General features: G+C 45.8%; 1 protein-coding gene across 4 annotated transcripts in view; it reads right to left on the reverse strand.

Annotated features, from left to right (window-relative positions):
• The window catches only part of PGPEP1 (pyroglutamyl-peptidase I), a 31,697-nt gene extending 20,723 nt beyond the window's left edge, over positions 1 to 10,974 (reverse strand). For 2 of the 4 annotated variants that reach the window (XM_072947371.1, XM_072947372.1), the window contains exons 1-2: positions 10,864 to 10,974; positions 8,768 to 8,820 (exon numbers count right to left, since the gene is read on the reverse strand). In XM_072947371.1, the coding sequence (XP_072803472.1) occupies positions 8,768 to 8,820; positions 10,864 to 10,897 (87 nt within the window). In that variant the 5' untranslated portion in view covers positions 10,898 to 10,974. Of the gene's footprint in view, positions 1 to 8,351; positions 8,489 to 8,767; positions 8,821 to 10,863 lie in introns of all 4 variants that reach the window. The other 2 variants (XM_072947368.1, XM_072947369.1) reach the window with 2 other exon arrangements.
• Between the last annotated feature and the right edge of the window lie 9,516 nt (positions 10,975 to 20,490).

Genomic DNA, 20,490 nt, shown 5'->3' on the forward strand with positions numbered 1-20,490 from the left:
CCAGTTTGGGAAGATGAAAAAAAGTTCTGGAGGTGGAGGGTAGTGATGGTTGCACAACAATGTGAATGTACTTAATGCCCTAAGCAGGACATGTATAAATAGTTAAGATGATAAATTTTATGTTCCCTATATTTGATCACAATTTGGAAAAGAAAAAGCAGGAAGCTACGGTCTGTATTAATTGCCTTACCTTTGGATGGCTTCCTGAGAACACATAATAAAGGCATCTGCTATTGTGCCAACACCAAGTGCTCTCAGGAGCCAGTCAACAGGAAGACAAACAGCTGCCCTTGGGCCTCCCGTGTCCAGGATCTGAGCACAGGATTCCCTGCGGCCCAGGCTGTTCTCTGTGTTACCAGCCTCTCCCCACTGGGCATTCAGGATGTGGCTCTTTGCCAAATGCACTTCATTTGTTGAAAGCTGAGACCTATCAGATTCTGATTTTAAATCCTCCCAAACTTTCTGGCATTCCTCCCTGCCTTTTCTTGATGGAAGTATCTAAAATCCACAGAGGAAATATCCACTTTAATGCCCTCCCCACAAATTTGCAGGAATTTCAAGTTTACAACAGTCTGGCCAGGAGGATGGCCCCGGATATGTGAAGGCACCCAGTCTGGAGTCCTCCTTGGTTCCCTAAATGACTAATCCCGTCCCTTTATCAGATCTTGAACATGTCAGGGAAATGGGGATGCACTCACTTTTCATTTTCAAGAAATGTGAGTTTTCCAGAAAGTTACGAATTTAGAGGCACAGAACACCCTTTCTCAAGCCCTAGGCTGGACGTCCTGCCATGTTCAACTCTGTTTTTCCAATGAAGGTAATATTTACTTAATATTTTCCTCAGACTCATTCACTTAATTTTTTTCCCTTAAATAAATTTAGTCTCACCGCTAGGTGACCATATCTATGAAGTTATATGGTTTTTTCTAAAATACATTATATTAAATACATAACCACCATAATATGTTTGTGTATTATATTTTCATATATGAAATATTTCAAAAATAATTTATGGCACTTCTCTCTTCCTCCAAAAACATCTTTAAGTTATTTTAACTCAAGTAATTTTTTTGAACACGGCATTTGGACTCTGCCCTCAGGCTAAAGACAAAAAGAACTAGAAGCAAATACTAAATTCTAACAAGTAGGCTTTCTTTTGTTGAATCATGGGTTAGCAATTCTGAAATTCCTTTCTGTTTATTCTAGGACTGATCAAAGAAGTGAATGCACTGGGGATTGCGGGGGAAGAGTGTTCACGCTACTGGCAGAAGGAGTCACAATTCTGTGGTGTTGGATCAGAACTGGAGGTATCTGTGCAAACTCCAGGGTTTTGATATAGAAATGGGTGTGGAGGTGCGTGTATGGATAGGTGTGAATGTACATGCCTCTATTTTCCAGCTCTATCCATTGACAGCTCAAAAGCAATGACATCCTAGCAGCAATGAGCACACCCAGCTCCCACCTGCTGATGTTAAATATTATTCTCCATTAAAAGAATGAAGGCTTTTTCAGAGAAGTTGCTCATTTCAGGGATGGGGCAGAGAAAGTACAAAGGTGAACTGGAAATTACCATATGACTCAGCAATTCCTCTCCTGATACATAAATAAATAAGTGTGTGTGTGTGTATGAGAAATGAAGGTCTACAACCACATAAAAACTTATGTGAATGTCCATAGCAGCATCATTCATATTCATAACCAAAAGGTGGAAATAACCCAAATGTCCATCAATGGGTGAACAAATAAACAAAATGTACAACAGAATATTACTCAGCGATGAAAAAGAATGATTAATGCTACACTGATTCATGCTACAACATGGATGAACCTCAAAAATGTTACGCTGAGTGAAAGAAGCCAGACACAAAAGGCCACCTCTTATATGATTCCATTTACATGAAATGTCCAGAACAGGCAAATCCATAGAGATTAGTGGTTATCAGGGACTAAGAAAAAGGAAGAATGGGAGTGATAGTTAATGGGTATGGGTTTCTTTTGGAGGTGATGAAAAGGTTCTGGAATTAGGTAGAGGTGATGGTTGTACAACTCTGTGAATATACTATAAGCTACTAAATTCTATACCAAAATATAAAGAGTGAATTTTATGGTACCTGATTGTATCTCGATAAAATTATATCTCAATTAAAAAAAAAGCATACAAAGCATCTGAGATCCAACACTTTGGCAAAATCAGAAAGGGGGCGTAGGGGGAGGATGCCCTGCTAAATGCAATGTAGGATCCGAGGTGGGATCCTGGAACAGAAAAAGGACATTAGTGGGAAAACTCGTGAAACCCAAATAAAGTCTAGAGTTTAGCTAATAGCAATGGACCAATGTTGGTTTCTTCATTTTGAGAAATGCAGTCACTATTTAAGATATTAACACTAGGGAAAATCGAGTGAAGGGTAGATGGGAATTCTTTATATGACCTTGGTAATTTCTTTGTAAATCTCAAATTTCTCTGAAATAAAAAGTATATTTCAAAAAAGTGAGCCTGGAACCAAAAAGGAAGGAAGTGTTCAAGAATGTCGGGGACATGGTGAAAAGACAAAGGATCCCATCTGAAGGGGCCAGGGCCAAATCTGGGACAATTTGAGCATCAAAGTTAAGAGAATAAGAGACTATCATTTATTGAAAATGGTAAGTACCCATGAGTCCACAGAGACACTAACAAACTTACAGAGGAAGGCCATAAAAAATGTCGAAGGAAAGACACAATTAGAAAACCACCATTCAGCAGCCATTGTGCTAAAATAACAACTGATTCAGGAGAGACTCACCAGAGGATGCTAATATCGTCTCAAAGTATCTCTTTATGGTCTCAAAGTATCTCTCTATGGGATAGTTTTTAATTACAAAGGGCAAGATAGTAACTTTGCAGGAAAGAAATCCACCAGACCTCGCCTTAAGCAACTGATGGAGATCAACGGTACCAGTAATGAGACACATTAATATACCCAGTGCCTCCTGATACCATGCACAGAAAAGGACACAACACTGCTTCTGTGGGATTCCTGCCCCAAACACCCAGCTTCAGTCTAGTCATGAGGACGCATCGGAGAAACCACCAGAGGGACCCTCTCCAAAGCACCGAGCAGTTCGTAGCAAACGTGTTATGCCATGAGACACAAAGTAAGACTGAGGGATTTTCCAGATCACGGGGGATTAAAGAAATGGGACAACTGAACGACATGCATAATCTGGAATTTTCTTTTGCTGTAAAGGATGTTAATGAAATGATTGGCAAAAACCTGAATCAGGGCTACAGATGATAGAATTGTATCAATATTCAGTGAGTCTGATTTTGATCACTGTGCTGAGCCTGTATTTTAGGAAATATACAGTGACTTATAAGGGTAGAGGGGTATCATGTCTGCAGCTGACACAGAGCATGACAGCTCCTCAAAATATTAAATACAGAATTAGCATATGATGCAGCAATTCCACTCCAGGGTGCACACCCACAAGAATTGAAAGCAGGGTCTTGAAGAGATATTTGTATGTCCATGTTCATAGCAGCATTATTTCCAAGAGCTAAAATGCAGATGCCTCCCAGCTGTCCTGACCAATGAATGGATAAGCAAAATGTGGTATACATGTGCAACGGAATCTTAATCAACCTTCAAGGGGAAGGAAATTCAGACATATGCTACAACATGAATGAACCTTGAAAACGTCATGCCGAATGAAATAAGCCAGACACAAAAGGACCAAATTGTATAGTTCTGCTTACACGAGGTCCCTAGAGTAGACAGATGTATAGAGACGGAAAGTTAAAGAGTGAGGGCTGGGGGCTGTCAGGAGTGAGGAATGGGGAGTTAGTGTTTAATGGGGACAGTTTCAGTTTGGGAAGAATGAAAAAGTTCTGGAAATGAATGATGGTAATGGTTGCAAAACAATGTAAATATACTTAACGTCCCTGAACTGCACATTTAATAATGGTTAAGATGGAAAGTCTGATGGCATATATATTTTACCACAATTTAAAAAATGACTTGAGAGTCAAGAAAAAAATTTTTAACTTTATCTATGTAGCTAGCTATTTATCTATAAAGAGCAAATGGAATATAGTGTTAACATTTGGGGAATTTGGGTGTGAAAGGACTTCTTTGCACTATTCTTATAATGTGTCAAATGTTTTTTAAAATTACTTATTTGGGGAGTAATTTGATTGATTGATTGATTGGTTTTAGAGGAGGTACTGGGGATTGAACCAAGGACCTCACGCATGCTAAGAATGTGCTCTAGCCCTTGAGCTATATCCTCCTCCCCCCCAATTTTTTTTAACTGAATGGGATAAATATTGTTTCCTCTTCCCCTATGGCTTGGAGGAGAAATCTCTAGTATAGACCTTCTCCTGACATAAAGTAAAAAAAAACAAAAAAAAACAAAAACCAACAACAACAACAACAAAAACTCACCTATCTATGCATCTGATCAACCACAACCCTATTTTTCCTTACCCTCCTGTCCCTCGCTGCTTGAAATTTTCCTGCCCCCTCCCCTGTTGTTTCCTTATGGCTCTGGCAGCTCTTTATGGCAACAGAAAATATGTTGAAAGGCCAGTAATTAAAAGACTCCATCTCCCAGATTAAGTGAGGACTTTTATTTGTTCAGAGTTTCACTCGGGGAGTTGTCCCCAAACTGAGACTGCTGTACACAAGCCCAGGCAAGTCAGTTTGGTGGAACCACCTCCGCGGGCTGGGGCGGGGGGACTGCTGCTAACTCGACTAGTGACTAAGCCAAGGAACCCTCTGTGGGGTGCAGGAACTCTCTCGGTGGCCACTGTGACATGTGATGTGCCCAGGCAAGACACCTGGCTCAGGGCAGCAGCCCCTCCCCATGGACCCTCTCTCTGACCCTCTCCCTTGACCCAGTAGAGCAGGTGCCATGTGCTGAGCACCCTCACCAGCCCATAGCAACTCAAGGGTGGCTCCCACTGGGTGATGTTTACCGAGCATTAGTGGGAAGAATCACCCACATGGATTTTTTCATGGCAGGAAATAAACTGGGGCCACCAGGGAGCCATGAAGCGAGTCACTTTCTTCTCCTAATCTTTGCCCCTCAAGTCCTCTGAGTCCCCATCTAGATCCTCCCAATCTGGGGGAAAAAAAAATACAGAAACCACCAGCAAAGATGGACACACACCCTGTGGCCAGCATTCCCACAGAGAGGCATCCACATGTTCACCAGAGACCCTGAGGGGGCGTCCCTGCTGCTTTATTCTTGGGGAGCAAATCCCAAAGCCCCCAGGGCCAGGGCCCATGGGAAGAGGGGTGAGTTAGAAAAGGAACCAGTTGCCCCCCCCCCCAGTCGCTGGCCCTGACCCTACACCAATGCAGGCTGAGCAAAAGCAGCTGGAGCTAGAGGAACACAAAGGCTGTGCCATCCCATTCATTGGTTTGCAGCTTGACAGCAGGCAAAACTCACCTGTGGTAACTGAGCTCAGGACAGCAGCTGCCTATGGGCAGGATGAAGAGTGATGGCGGAGGCGAGGGGCAGGAAAGAATGTTTAGGGTGGATAGAAATCAGCCAACCCTCTTGATCAAAGTATTGGTGACATGGGCTTAAATACTTTTCACCAAAGTGACGGGGACACTAAAGATCTGTTTATGTCCTTCTACAAATTATTCCCTAGTTCTAATAAGGGCAACAGTTGTGTGTGGGGGGCACCAGTAATTGAGCTAAACTCTTTGCCTCTAAACTTTCTGCTCCAAACGGTTCTCCTGGGGTGGGAAGCAGCGCACCCCAAGTCCCACAACAATCTGCAGCGAATGCAGTTACCAAGTGCATACTGTGAAAGGAATGGAGCTTGTGCGCCCCAGACGACACATTGTCTACACCCTGTCTACCTGACAAGACCCTGCCGCGCGGCTGCGTCTGACCGATTCCCTTGACCCCACGACAAAGACCCCCTTTGTTCCCTGGTTAATATCCTTAGCAGGTCTGTCTAGACTCACTGTGCCAGTGATTGTCCCGTGATGTCACCAGGACCAGTGACCCAGCTCCTCCTCACCCCACTTGGGCAGGGAAGGCTCCAGAAGCCCCCAAGACCCAGAGTTTCCAGCCCTCAACACCCACCTGAGCCTCCTAGGGAGAGACAGACCCGAAGCTAGCATCCCATGTCCACCATCCAAGACCTGGGAGAGACAGGACACTTGAAAAATCCACTCCCTCTTGTGTGAGGGGCTGAAGAGAGGTGCCATCCTGGGAAAGAGGCAAGGAGGGTTGCCCCTCTGTCCCTAGAACTCCCACCTCCTAAGTGTGGCTGGTGGGAAACAGTCCACTCTCTGCTGGGACACAAGTTCACCCAGGGCACGAGGAAGGAAGGTCAGATGAGAGAGAGAGACAGAGAGACAGAGAAACAGAAAGAGAAGAGGAGGGGAGGGAGTGAAAGACAAAGGTGGAAAGAGACTGATGGAGAGAAAAAGGAAGAGAGACAGAAAAAGAGTGAGAGACCAAGAGGGACCCATAGAGAGGCCAAGAGAAACAGGCAGAGACAGAAGGGGGGAGAGACAAAGAAATATACAGAGAGAGACAGACAGAAACAGAGAGATGGAGAAAGGAGGGGTGAGAGACAGATTGAGAGAGAGAGAGTAAGAGACAGGCGGGAAGAGACAGAGACCCAAGAGTGGCCAAGAGAAACTGAGAGACAGAAGAGAGAGAAAGACGGGGAGAGAAATATGGAGAGAGATGAGAAAAGAGAAGGGGAGAAACAGAGAGAGACACACCCAGAGAGAGGCTAAGCGTGACAGAGACAGAAAGAAGGGGAGAAACAGATGGAGAGACGCTAGCTGGCCCCTGGGAGAGGAGGAGGACTTCCTTCTACAGGTGGCAACTTGAGCTTCAGAAAAATTCGTTGGGACAGGAAGTAACTGCCGATCACTCCACCTAACCAAACACCCATCTTCAGCTTGAGGTGACAGACATCAATTTTCACCCACAACTAGTGTCTGGATCACACCAAAAACACTCCGAGGAGTATTTTCTTGAGGGACGAGTTTGAGCTATCCAATGCCACCCTTTCCAGGGGCAAATTCGTATTGTCCAGCAGAACTGAAAAGTGCCAACAGCAACTCTGAGCCACCCCACTGGCGGATCCTGCAGATGCCCTGCTTCACAGAAAGTGGAGGACCAAAGTGAGTCTCTATTGACACCAAGTTGTAGCAAAGGCAAAATGCACCGATGCTGGTTATTAAGTCAGCAGAGGTTTACACCTGGAGGTGGGGGTGGGGCACGGTGGGAGTAGCTGAGAAAGGACACTAGGAGCGTCTGCAATGGAGAGGAAAAGAGAAGGGGCTGGCAATGTTCTAGATCTTGATCTGGATTCAAGGGACGCGAAGGTGCACATGTGTAAAATTTCAGGGCTGCACACACTCAGCATATGCATGTGTGACTCCAGGTTTGTTTTTCAAAAGGGAAACAATCAGATCTGGGAAGGTCAGCATCTTTTTAGCTGGGGAATGGTAGAGATTCCTCTCTTCTTGTTTCATAAACTTGAAGAAGAAAATTGGAAGTCTTCTAGAGGCGAGGTCTGGAGAGATGGTTGACTAAAATATAAGGGGTATTTCCCCTCCAGCAGCAGGATGAAAAGCTGCTATCCTCCACCATCCGAGTCCCAAAGCTCGGAGGGATTTCCAAAGATTGTTTAATTGATTTTTCTCCTATTTAGATGCAGATCATAGTGTCTGGGGCCCAGGAATTCAGACACACGGCTTTGTGTCCACTCAGCCCCGTGAAGACTCCTGTCTGAAACTCGCACAAAGCCAGACACACACGTCTTCAGAAACACGCTGTTTCCTTTTTGTCTGGGGCTCCAGGGAGCGGGTGCAACGAGCAGGGCCTCAGACACGCTCCCATCTGCAAGGTCCGGGGGACCCCGTCCCTCTGTCCTGCTAGCAAAGTGGGGTGGAAATTTTCAAAAAGGGGTAGGAATAAGGCTGAGATTTTGAGGTCTGGAAGAGGGGTGATCAGAAAGGTGGGGAGCCCCAACAGACAGTTGACACATTGAAGTTTCAACTTGGATTTTTCTCCAAATTCAGGGCTCTGGAGTGGAAAACGGGATGCTTTAAATCAAGCAGCTAATGGGCTAGGAGTAACACGGTTTGGCTCCGGTCTCTGCAGATCTGATTTATATAAGGAGAAAACGTTTCTCTCTCTCTCTGCCCATTGTTCCCCAGTCTGTCCCTCCAAATGCCCCATCTGACAAAGAAACTGGACAGTTCCCGACAGCGGGAAAAACCAACCCCCCCCACCAAAATGCAGCCTCCTCTTCCTAAAGCTGCCAGGAGGCAACACTGAGGGTCACTGCACCCCCTCTACAAGGTTAATACATCCCCCAACAACCCTACCTGGTCCCCCCCCAAAACCTGGTTGGAGCATGGGACACTTCTGAAGCAAGGCCACTCTGGTTTCTGGGCTGGATGATCTTGGATAACTCTGGGACTCAGTTTTCTCATCCAGAAAGTGGGCCCAAGAATAACTGCACCTAAGGGTTGTTGGGAGAACTCAGCGCTGGGCAGCAAAAACAAACAAACAAACAAAAAAAAAACCAACAACAACAAATACTGCTTGACATAGAACAAGCACTCAACAAATGTGAGCTACAGCGGAAACTATCTGGGAGGAAGTGTGTGTCAGGCTTAAATCTCTCAGGAAGCTTCACAGGAGATGTTCTCTTCGCAGATTCCTTTCTTTCTTTGGTGCCAAATATTTCCAGGGGAAGCCCAGCCCCCAAGCCTGATTCCTCCCCTCTGGATCCAGTTACCTGGACTGCAATCCAGCTGGCGTTCACCGTGTGTTCCCCAAAAGGGCCAAACCCTGAAAAAAAAAATAAAATAAAAGCGGCATGTCACCACCCAGTGGCCCTCCCTGGCCCGCCCAGGGCCAGGCTGCTGCTTTCATTCAGGTGAACGGAGCCGGGAGCCTCGGGAGCAGCTGCCACCTGGGACATAGTTCTGGGGTGCACCCAGTAGCCCTTCAGAGCCCTTCACCACACATACCTGTCTGCTCTTAACTGAAGCTGTGAGTCCTTTCTTGGCCTCACTTTCACCTGATCTTTGTGCCTGGCAAGGGGCCAGCAGCCTCCTTTTGCCCCAGAAAAGGCTAGCTTTGTTCTTGTCTCAGTTTCTTTCCCTATCCTTGACCCCCAAATATAATTTTTTATCACTATCTTTGTGCTTCTTCCCTGGACTCTGGGGCTGCAGGGCGAGAGGAGCTCCAGGAATCACCACCTGATAAGGAATGGCCCTTAGAGGATGCACATGGGTATCACCCAGGCCAAGCTGTCCAGACACCATCCTGCCAGCCTCCTCCCTACTGACTCAAACTCCAGGCCCCATTTATAAACCAGAAAGTCACCTGAGGATGCTAAATGCTCTGTATGCCCTGTGTCATTCAGCCTCACTGTGTACCCCTTTCAGGCAAGGATGAATTTTACAGGCCCATTTTACAGGAGCTGGGACTGAGGCACAGAGAGGTGAAGCCAGCTGCCCAAGGTCACACAGCAAGAAGACAGAAGAGCAGGGATTGAAATCCAGATCCATGAGAGTCCATGATCTCCCCTTCTAATCACCCCAACATACTGCCTAGAAAATAAACATCTCCAAGAGAGGCTGATATTGAAGCATGGGTCACTCTACCCGGGCTGAGTGTCCAAGTGGTGTCAAGGCCCCGGGGAGAGATGCTATGCCCTGGTACAGCAGGGAGTCTCCAAATAGAGTCAGAACCTCTCCACCCCATTCCTCTTCCTGCACAGACCAAGAATGAGTTTCAGTTCAGCCACTTAACAAACAAGGTGCCTCTGTGAGCCTCATTTTCCCGTCTTCCAAATGGAGACAGTGAAGCTGTAATGAACTCATGCAAGAAAAGTGCCCAGTCCAGTGGCTTCCTGCTGAGTCAGCAATGGAGTAATAAAAGCAGATACAGAAGGCTGCAGGGGACAGGGATCCTCTGGCAATTTTACACAATTGTTAGTCAGTTAAGTGGCTCCTTCCATCTTCCTGGGATTCCAGGACCAGCTCCACCCTCCCGTGGCTACAAAACACCTATTAGAACCTTAGCTGAATTTCTCACTCTACTCCTCCAGACAGGGGGTCAAAAGGATCCCTCAGTCAGAGGCCGGCCGGAAGCTGACGCTCACGAGGCCCCTGAGGCAGAGTCTCCTCGAGGAGGAACAGTTGGTTTCGGGGAGTTGGTGACAGCGGCGGCCAGGCTCACCCACAAACAGCCTGGGCAGAAAAGATTTTGACCAAAACAGTCCCTGGGAAAACCAGGAGAGCGGCCGGGTTCCCGAGGTCCCCCAAACTCCACCTGTTTCTGCCTAGAGGAGCAGCCCCCCATTAGCGCTGGGCTCTGGGAACAGTGGCTGGCAAGAGATTCATTTGTCACCGGGGCACTTCCTACCCGCAAATCAGTCTTTGTCCCCTGGGACCCGGACCGTGACAAACCCGACCTCGCGAGGGGCAGGGAGGAGTCCAGTCCAGCTTGCCGGCAGGGCAGACAGAACAAACAGGTGCCCGTTGGGTCACTGTCCCCAACCGGGGAAGGAAGGACGCCAGAAGGGCCTGCTCCGTGCGGGACACTTGCCAGGAACCCCCACGTCTTTGCCTGCCCCGACCCCTGACAGCGGGACCACAGGGGCGCTCCCTGCTTCACTTTCTATGTCCCACTTTCTATGTCGCACGGACTGACTTGGGCTCCCGTGGGCGATGACATCTTCCAAACCTGGGACGACTTCTATCTAGCACCTGCCCCGCCCGGGCCACCGCGCTCCTCCCGGCCCGGCTGCCTCCGGAGCCTCCCGACCCGCCCCTGCCCCGGGCCGCTGCCACCGCGACCGCCATCAGCGCACTGCCCGCGTACCCGTCACCACCACTGCCTTCCTGGGCTGCTCCATGGCGGCTTCAGGCTGCGCCTCTGACCCGCTCCTGTCGGGACTCGAGAGTCCGCTGCGGCCGCCTCCCCCGCCGCCGCCCCGCCCCCGGCCCCGCCCCGGCCCTGCCCCGGCCCCGCCCCACTGCGTGCGCGTCCCCGGGCCCGAGACGCAGCGTGCGCGCCCCATTCCGAACTCTCTCCCCAAGTTTCTGACTGCCGGTACTTCACTGCCTCAGTTTCCCCACCTGTAAGATGGGGACAATTCGTCCCGCAGTGTGTAGTCAGGCACTGAGGAAGAGCCGCTCGTTTATTCCGCAAGCGTTCACTGAGCGCCTGCTGTGAATTATGCCGCTTCCCCCACCTCCCTGTCAGCAAGTCTCCACTGTTCAGCCCCGTTTACAGCTGAGGAAACTGAGGCATAGTTCGGAAGGCCACTCACCTAAAGCCTCCTGAGGTCGCAGAAGCGCAAAACAGGCTCCTATGTTGCTAAGGAGGCTGATGTGGCCCCAGAGACCTCAGCCTCCCCTCCTTCCATCTCCCCAATACTCAGCTGCTCTAACCCCAGCAGCCCTCCAAGGGCCTAACACAGTCCCACCTCAGGGCCTTTGCACTTGCTGTTCCCTCTGCCTGGAACATGCTCTGCAGTTACCGGCTTCCACAGGGCTCAGCTGGAACATCACCTCCTCCTAGGGGTCCAACTCACCCCGGCCCAAATCTCCACCCCAACTCACTACGCCAGTAGTTCCAGCCCATTTCCTTGTTTCCTCCTCTTCATAGTTGCAATCACATTCAGAAATCATTCCTTTATAGGCGCTGCTTTTCTAATTTCTTTCCCATTTCCTGCCCTGACTTGCGGGTCAGGGGCATGTCTCCATTAGAGCCATGTGCCTGGCACACAACAGGTCCCCAACCAACGTTTAGCAGAGGCCAGAATTCCTCCAAAAATAGCCAGAAAAATTAAGCTGAGTTTCTGGCTACATCATTAGAAACTGGGCTGGACCTTGGACTTGGGTCACTGACATCTCATTCCAAGCAGCCTTGGCCCTGGATTAGCCAGGGTGCTGACCAAGGACTGTCTGCCTCTGGCCCAGGCCTCAGAATACCCAGGGCAGTGTCTCCGGACTGCCGGGAGCCTTGTTTGCGAGCTCAGACCAGAGGTCACACACTCAGCAGCTATTTTGGTCTCTGGCAGCTTCAGGTAGAATTCAGAAAATCTGAGATCCTGCCTGGGCCGGTTGTGGGATTGAGACCTCTGCCAAGTGGAAGAAGAGAACAGAACAAAAATCTCACCAAGAATCAGGTTTTATAACTCACACATGTAGTAAGTGTCTGGTACTAAGTGCCAGTGTTGCTGCTAAAAGCCGGGGATATGGAGACAGGCAAACCACAGCAGGTTTCATTCCCCTCAACACACTGGGGGAAAAAAAAGAGGAAACTGATGACACTCAGAGTTAGTGGTGATGGGAGAAACTGAGTCACATGCTATTGCTGTGAGTGACTGGGGGTAAAGGCTTGTGTTCCCTGGACACAGACCCTGTTTAAGCACATCACTTTTCAAATGTGCTCTCTTTTTTAACATCACAAACCCTTGGAGGGAGGAACTATTCTTATCCCATTTTGCAAGTGAGGAAACAGACCCAGAGCAGCTAAGCCACTCGTCCCAAGTCACACATGGAAGGGGCTGGGATTTGGATCAGGAATAAGTGGGTGAGTCCTTAGCAGAGGACAAATGGGGCCGAAGAAGCCTGGCTGGAGGGACTGAGATATGTGTTCACAATCCAACTCTGCAGTAGTGTAACCAGCAGCACACGCCTGTGAGAGGTTAGGTGAAGGGATGGGGAGGGATGGAGCGCCCTTTCTTAAAAAAGCAAGATGGTTACATTGGAAAGCCAAAGACAATAAAGTGGGGCAGCTACTGTGGATAAGTTTGGCAGAAGTTAAATGTAGTTACCATAGGCCCCAGCAGTTCCACTCTTAGGGACAAACCCAAAATAATTAAAAATAGATGTTCAAATCCTGTAGGTGAAAGTTCATGACCGTACAATTCACAATCGCCAAAAGGTAGAAAAGGAAACAAATGTTTATCCATAGATGAATAGATAAACAAATTGTGGCCCATCCACACAGTGGAATGTTACTCAACAGTAAAAATGAAGGAAGCCCTGACACATGCAAAGACGTGGATGAATCTTGAAAACGTCACACTGAGCGAAAGAAGCCAGACCCAAAAGGCCATATAGTGTATGGTCCCACTGATATGAAATGTCCAGAGCAGGCAAATTCATAGAGACAGAAAGCAGATTAGAGGGGAAGTGGGGGAAAGCGACTGCTAGTGGGGACAGGGTTTCTTCTGGGAGTGATGAAAGTGTTCTGAAACTAGATAAGAGGAGGGGAGTGCACAACAGATAAGAGGAGGGGGATGTATTTAATGCCATTGTGCACTTTAAAATGGTTTAAGTGGTGTTATGTGTATTTTATCACAATAATAATAATAATAATAATAATAATAATAATACCAGTGTGGAAGCATTGATGGAAAGAAAATCAAATGTAAGAGAAAGGAAGATGTGTTTGTGAATGCAGAAAATAGGAAGGAAGAGAAAGAAACTGCTAACAGCGGGGTCTTTGGGGAGGGAACCAGGATGTGGGTGGGGGTGGAGGCAGGACACCTCAGCCTTCTTTCCACGTGTACATACATCAACTACTCAGAAATTAATATGATAACAGAACTCTCTTTTCAAAAAACACCGCTAGATTTTTTTTAAAATTGAAGTCAAACACACATAAAATTTACCATTTTTAAGAGTACAGTTCAGCAATGTTGAAAGTACAGTGTTGTGCAACGGGTCTTCAGAACTCTTCTCATCTGGCAAAACTGAAACTGTACCCATGAAACAACTCCCCATTCCCTCCTCCCCCAGCCCCTGGCACCCACCCTTCTACTTTCTCTATGAATTTGACTACTTCTAGAGATTTCGTAGGAGTGGACTCATACAGTATTTGCCCTATTGTGACTGGCTCAATCCACATAGCATAATGTCCTTAAGTTTCATCCATGTTAGAGCAGGTGTCAGAATGCCCTTCCTTTTTAAGGCTGAATAACATTCCCCCGTATGAAAGGACCACATTTGTCTATCCATCTATCCATCAGTGGACACTTGGGTTGTTTCTGCCTTTTGGCCATTGTGAGTAATGCTACTGTGAATATGGTGTACAAGTATCTTTTTGAGAGCCTGCTTTCAATTCTTTTAACCACTCAACTTTTCTAACTTCTTAAAAATAGTTTAAGATTGATGCAAAGTTGCAAAAATAGTTCAGTTTCCTATGCACTCATAGGTTTTAACCATTGTTAAAACCAGGAAATCGACTTTGGTACAATATAATAGACTCAGGTTCCACCCCTTACTTCCCAGAGTTGTAAAAAAAAAAATTCATTTGTAAAGAATTGTTTCTTTTAGAATTCTTATGCAATTTTCTTAGAGAGAGAATGGAGGACAGCAAGTATGGTGGTTAGAGCCAACTGGCCTGGGCTCACCTCATGTGGTGCGTGCTCTCATATGAGTTATTTTCCCATTCCAAACCTCAGTTTTCTCATCTGTGAAGGAGTGCTAGGCCCCTGTGAGTCCTGGGAAGGGAGGCCAAGTCTACAATAGCAGTATTCGCATAGATTACAAAGTGATCACACAGAATATCTTCATAGGGCGTCTTTTTTTGTTTTAATAGAATGGGCTGAGTGCATATGGCCAGAAGAGAGTGATATATTGCTTAATTAATCAACGAACCCAAAATCTATGCAGTCCCTTCCGCATGCCCTCGCTCCATGCCATCTCCAATCTCTCCTAACCCACGTCACTGCTGTAATTTCACATTTATTCATGTGAGTGTGCAGCAGCTGACTGTCTCTCCCATGAGACCGTGAGCCTGGGGAGAGCAGGGACCTAGTTTAACTCAGTCACCACTGCACACAGGGCCCAGCACACAGCAGGTGCTCAATAAATGTACCAAGTAGAGCAAAACCCACATGGCTAGAGATTGGCTTGGGAGAGAAGCTACATTTCTCTGTGGGTTCCCACCCTAACTGCACTGGGAGGCTGGGGGCCCAAGACTGCAGAGAATCAGGTTGGGGAGGCTGGGACTGGAGCATTCTGTGTTCAGATCCTGCCCCTGGGATCTCCAAGGCTCTTCTCATGGCCAGCTCCTGCTGGGCGTGGCCTTGAGGGAGGAAGGAGAGAGAGTGGAAGCGCATGGGACCACACGGCTCCTTCTTGGTGCTCCTTCCTTTTGGAGCTGTCAAGGGCAAACTGGCCTCAGTTCAAGGACTGGATGGGCCTTTTGGCAGAATTAAGCAGAAGGATATCAGGCAGACATGCACATTTAAAAGGGTGAATGCCTCTATGTCTCCTGGTGGTCTTGGGACGTGTGAGTCCTTTAGAGAGCTCAGGCTAGAAGATGGAGGGGTGGTTTTGGTGACTGCCCATTGCCAGGTCCCCTCCATGGTCTGCTTACAACTCTGCCTGCTCCCCATCCCGCAACACACAAAAGAACGTTGAGGCTGGACCTGGCTTTCCTTTGGATCTGTGCTAGCACACAGTAGGTGCTCAATCAATGCTTGAGAGGTAGGGAATCGTGGGAGCCAATGATCAAGCAGTCCATGTGTTCACCTAAAGAACTTCAACCACAGGGTGCAGGGGCTCGATTTCCCTACACTCTTCCTGGGGAATCTCTTTGCTTCTGACCCTGGACGATGAAAACAGACAAGTTCCCATCCATCACCATCTACTGGGCTGAAACGAAACTTTGTTCTTTGATTCCTGTGTGCCCAGGAACATGCTGGCCCAGGTACAAACGATATTTTGTTTCAGTTCAGGATACCCGTGGCCAGAAAAAGCTCCCCAAAGGCTCTGGGTCTCGTGGAGGGGAGGAGGACTTGGTCGCTGTCCTGAGCAGCAAGGTCTTGACCCATAAAGATGTCTGGGTTTCTAGCTTCTCAGAAGAGACAGGCGGACACCTGAAGATCCTAGAAAAACTTCACCCGATGTCGCCTTGGTGCTCCAGCCTTGACAGAGCGCCCTGTGGTCCTGAGGATTCTATCCAGAGATGTTTGAAAACATCAAACTGTTCACAAGTCCGGTAGGAAACATTTGTTTTGAGTTTGTATCCTTGGCACCCCCACTTTTTTTTCATCTAAAGAGAATTCACTGTACACATTGTACTTACAGTTCTGTACACCATCTTTTATGAATGGGACCCCTTATCTACTTGAGTCATTTTTTAAAATTGAAGTACATAGTTGATTTACAATGTTGTATTAGCTTCTGGTGTACAGTAAAGTGATTCAGTTAAACATATATATATATTCTTCTCCATTATAGGTTGTTATAAGATATTGAATATAGCTCCCTGTGCTGTACTGTAGGACTTCGTTTTTTATCTATTCTGTATATAGTAGTTTGTATCTGTTAATCCCAAACTCCCAATTTATCCCTCCCACTTCTTTCCCCTTTGATAACCATGAGTTTGTTTTCTATGTCTGTGAGTCTGTTTCTGTTTTGTAAATTCATTTGTATCATTTGTTAGATTCCATGTATAAGTGATATCTTATGACATTTGTCTTTCTTTGAGTTACTTCACTTAGTGTGATAATCTCTGGGTTCATCCATATTGCTGCAAATGGCATTATTTCATTCCTTTTTATGGCAGAGTAGTATTCCATTGTATATATACACAACATCTTCTTTATCCAATCATTTGTCAAAGGACATTTAGTTTGCTTCCATCTCTTGACTATTGTAAATAGTGCTGCTATGAACACTGGGTGCATGTATGTTTTTGAATTGGAGTTTTCTCCAGATATATGCTCAGAAATGGGATTGCTGGATCATATGGTAACTCTATGTTTAGTTTTTTAAGGATTCTCCATACTATTTTCCATAATGGCTGCACCAAATTACATTCCCACCAACCATGTAGTGGGGGGTTCCCTTTTCCCCACACCTTCTCCCGCATTTATCTTTTGTGCACTTTTTAGTGATGGCCATTCTGACTAGTGTGAGGTTCCCTGAGCCATTTTTTAAAAATTGAAGTATGATCAGTTTACAATGTGTCAGTTTCTGGTGTATGGCATAATGTTTCAATTATTCATATACACACATATATTCATTTTCACCTTGAACCATTTTTAACCAAACCAAAATAACGTAATACAAAGTGTTAAAATGCAACATCAAGATACAAAAACAGACATACTAATTAGGAATGTCATTATGATGTTACTTTTTTGAAAATCCAAAATTGTATTTTACCTATCTACACTAATCATGAAAGAACATGGATTTCTATATCTTGCAGGGGAAAAAAAAAGTCTCTCCATGTTGCATTGAATGCAAGAGCATATTTTGCGGGATTGAAAGAGAAGTTTTCTAGCGATTTTATTTCTTTCCTCCATTCCTTTTGCTGAGTAGGTTCTAGCAATCCTTAGAAGCTGTGAATGTCATTGGGGGGGTGGGTTTCCACCTACAATTAAAATAGTAGAAACCAAGGGGGGAGGATATAGCTCAGTGGTAGAGTGCACACTTAGCATGCATGAGGTCCTGGGTTGGATCCCAGTATGTTCAATCAATCAATCAATCAATCAATCAATACCTAATTGCCTCCCACCCCCCCAAAAATTAAATTAAATTAAAGAAAAAGAAGTAGAAACCAAAATGAAGGAAGAGAAATCTTCATGCTATAAAAACCCAGCACAGTCCTCAGGGTGTCCCCTGGTGGTGCTTGTGCCCCAGGAGCATCTGATACTCAGAGATAGTATCTCAGTTTCCCCACCTGTCATGTGGAGGAAAATCCTGGAACCATCTCATGGGTTAGCTTTTAGGATTCAAGGAGGAACTGAGCCCTTAACCTGTACAAACAGCCCCCTAATCTTCTTTTTCCCTCCCCTTCTCTTCCTTATCAATTTTTTTATATAATGCATCTCAACATAACATCATAACCTGTCTTCTATGTCACATGTATGGCACATGTAATTTTTAAAAATAAGCTTTTTATATCAGAATAAGTTCAGATTTCCAGAAAGGTTGTGAAGACTGTAAACAGTCCCCATCCCCTCCCCCATATTCCCTGAATGTGGACCTTTGACATTATCAGGGCGCATTTGTACAATTAAGAAATTTACACCAATGCGCTGCTATCAACCAAATGCCTGATGTTATTCAGATGTCACCGGGTCTTCCATTTGTGTCCTCTCTTTGGTCAAGGACTCTGTCCAGGGAACTCTTTTGCATTTAGCTGTCATGTTGTTACCGAGTCCATACTCATACTGCTCACAGGGCAATAAAGCGAGAGACCAAGTTTTGGAGCAAGGAATAGCAAGACTTCGTTTGGAAAGCCAGCAGACTGAGAAGATGGTGGACTAGTGTCCCAAAGAACCAAATTTCCCTGAGTTAGAATTCAGGCTTCTTTTAAATCAAAGGGGGGAGAGGGTAAAGTCATTGTTCCAGCCAGACTCCAGAGGGGATGTGTTAATTTCTTCCTTCCTGCAGCCATTCACAGGGGGGCCTCATCAGGATGTTTCCTGTGAGCTAAACAAAGGTATTTTAGGTTAACACTCATGACCTGGGAGGCAGTGTTCCCAGAGATGGACCATTATGTGTAATTGAAGCTTATAGGCAATATCCCTTTAGAGATTAACTCATAAATATTGATACTATAATACTGATACTGATAAAGGAATCTGTACCAGAACTGAATACTGATAAAAGAAATTTTCACATATTGAGATACAGGAAAATCATTGTAGCTTATATATGCGTTAACTTGAGTTTTATGCTAACTAAAATAGCCTGTTTGTGGGCTATCAAACATATATATTGTATACCTGCTTTAATTATTCAAGAAAAGGGCATATTGACCAGAAGTAAATATTGTCCATGTTAAAAATAAAGATTAAATGCCACTCTTCTTGGGATGCCAATGCTGGTTCTCCTTTGATGATAAGGCTCCCTTTCCAGGTGCCAAGGCCATACTGACTTGCTGTATCCATACTGATTTGTGTGTGTGTGTGTGTGTGTGTGTGTGTTTTGAAACCTTGAAGAAAGATACCCCTGACTTATTTAATGTTCTTTGTTCTGACAAGATATAAAACTGTGCTGACCCAATGTTCATAGCAGCACTATTTACAACAGCCAAGGCATGGAAAAAACCTAAATGTCCATTGACAGATGACTGGATAAAGAAGTTGTGGTATATTTACACAATGGAATACTACTCAGCCATAAAAATGACAAAACAATGCCATTTGCAGCGACATGGATGACCCTGGAGAATGACATTCTAAGTGAAGTAAGCCAGAAAGAGTTCGAAAATTACCATATGATATCACTCATATGTGGAATCTAAAAAAAAAAAGACAAATGAACTTATATATAAAACAGAAACAGATGCATAGACATAGAATACAAACTTGTGGTTGCCGGGGGGAGGGGGATGGGAAGGGATAAACTGGGAGTTTGAGATTTGCAGATACTGACTGATACATATAAAATAGATAAGCAAGTTTATACTGCATAGCACAGGGAATGTATATTCAGTATCTTATAGTAGCTTACAGTGAAAAAGATACAAAAATGAATATATGTATACTCATGTACGACTGAAGCACTGTGCTGCACACCAGAAATTGACACAACATTGTAAACCAACTACATGTCAATAAAAAAAAAAACCGTGTTGGAATCCATGCTTCTCTGGAGCAGTTTCTCAGAGTCATTTGGGAAGCAGGCTTCTGGGCTAGTCCTCAGTTTGGCTCAAATAAAACTCTTTTCTATTCTTATTATTGTTTATTGATTTTTTTCATCAACAATACAAAGGTTCTCCCCTACTGCAATGTCCCCCCAGTCTCCTCTGGCTGGGATGGCTCCTGGCTCTTTCCTTGTTGGTCATGTCAACTGAAATAATGTGCACAACCTAAAAAGTGAGAGTTACGTTTTACGAGGCTGAGATTTCTGAAGACTTAAGCCTGGGATGACAGCCTCTCAGATCACTCTGAGGGACTGCTCCAAGGTGGCAAGGTAGAAGCCAGGACATATGAGTTTTTGCAACAAAGACCAGGTAGTCAAAACATCAAAAGATTACTGTTAATTAAAGAAAACTATTTATCTCAAGTTAAGGAATTCAGCACTGTCTATGTATGGGAAGGTGCAAAGCTCTGGGCTCATTGAAATCACTCCTTTTACGTGCGCCTAACTGTCTAGGGCCAGTATTCTGTTCTTTCATATTCTGAGTTTCCTCGGGGTGGCTGCAGTGCTGGGGGTGGCTGCAGAGACCTGGCTGCTTGCCTGTCTGCATCCTAAGTTCCCTCTGCTCACTGTCCGGGGTGGCGGTGGTGGCTGATGACTTGATGGCCACAGCATTCTTTTACTAATATGGCTTACAATCTTTTTTGTTCACACTCATGATCTCTGCAGTCTTGGGGAGGAGTGGCTGGCGTCCTGTAGAATGCCTCCTATCTGGGTCTGTCTGATGTTCTTGTCATGATTAGAATAGGGTTCTAGGCATCTGGGAAAAACCACAGAGGTGAGGCGCCCATCTCATCTCCCCAGATCAGGGATCCCTAATATC

This window comes from Vicugna pacos, chromosome 22, assembly GCF_048564905.1.
Source record: "Vicugna pacos chromosome 22, VicPac4, whole genome shotgun sequence".
NCBI lineage: Eukaryota > Metazoa > Chordata > Mammalia > Artiodactyla > Camelidae > Vicugna > Vicugna pacos.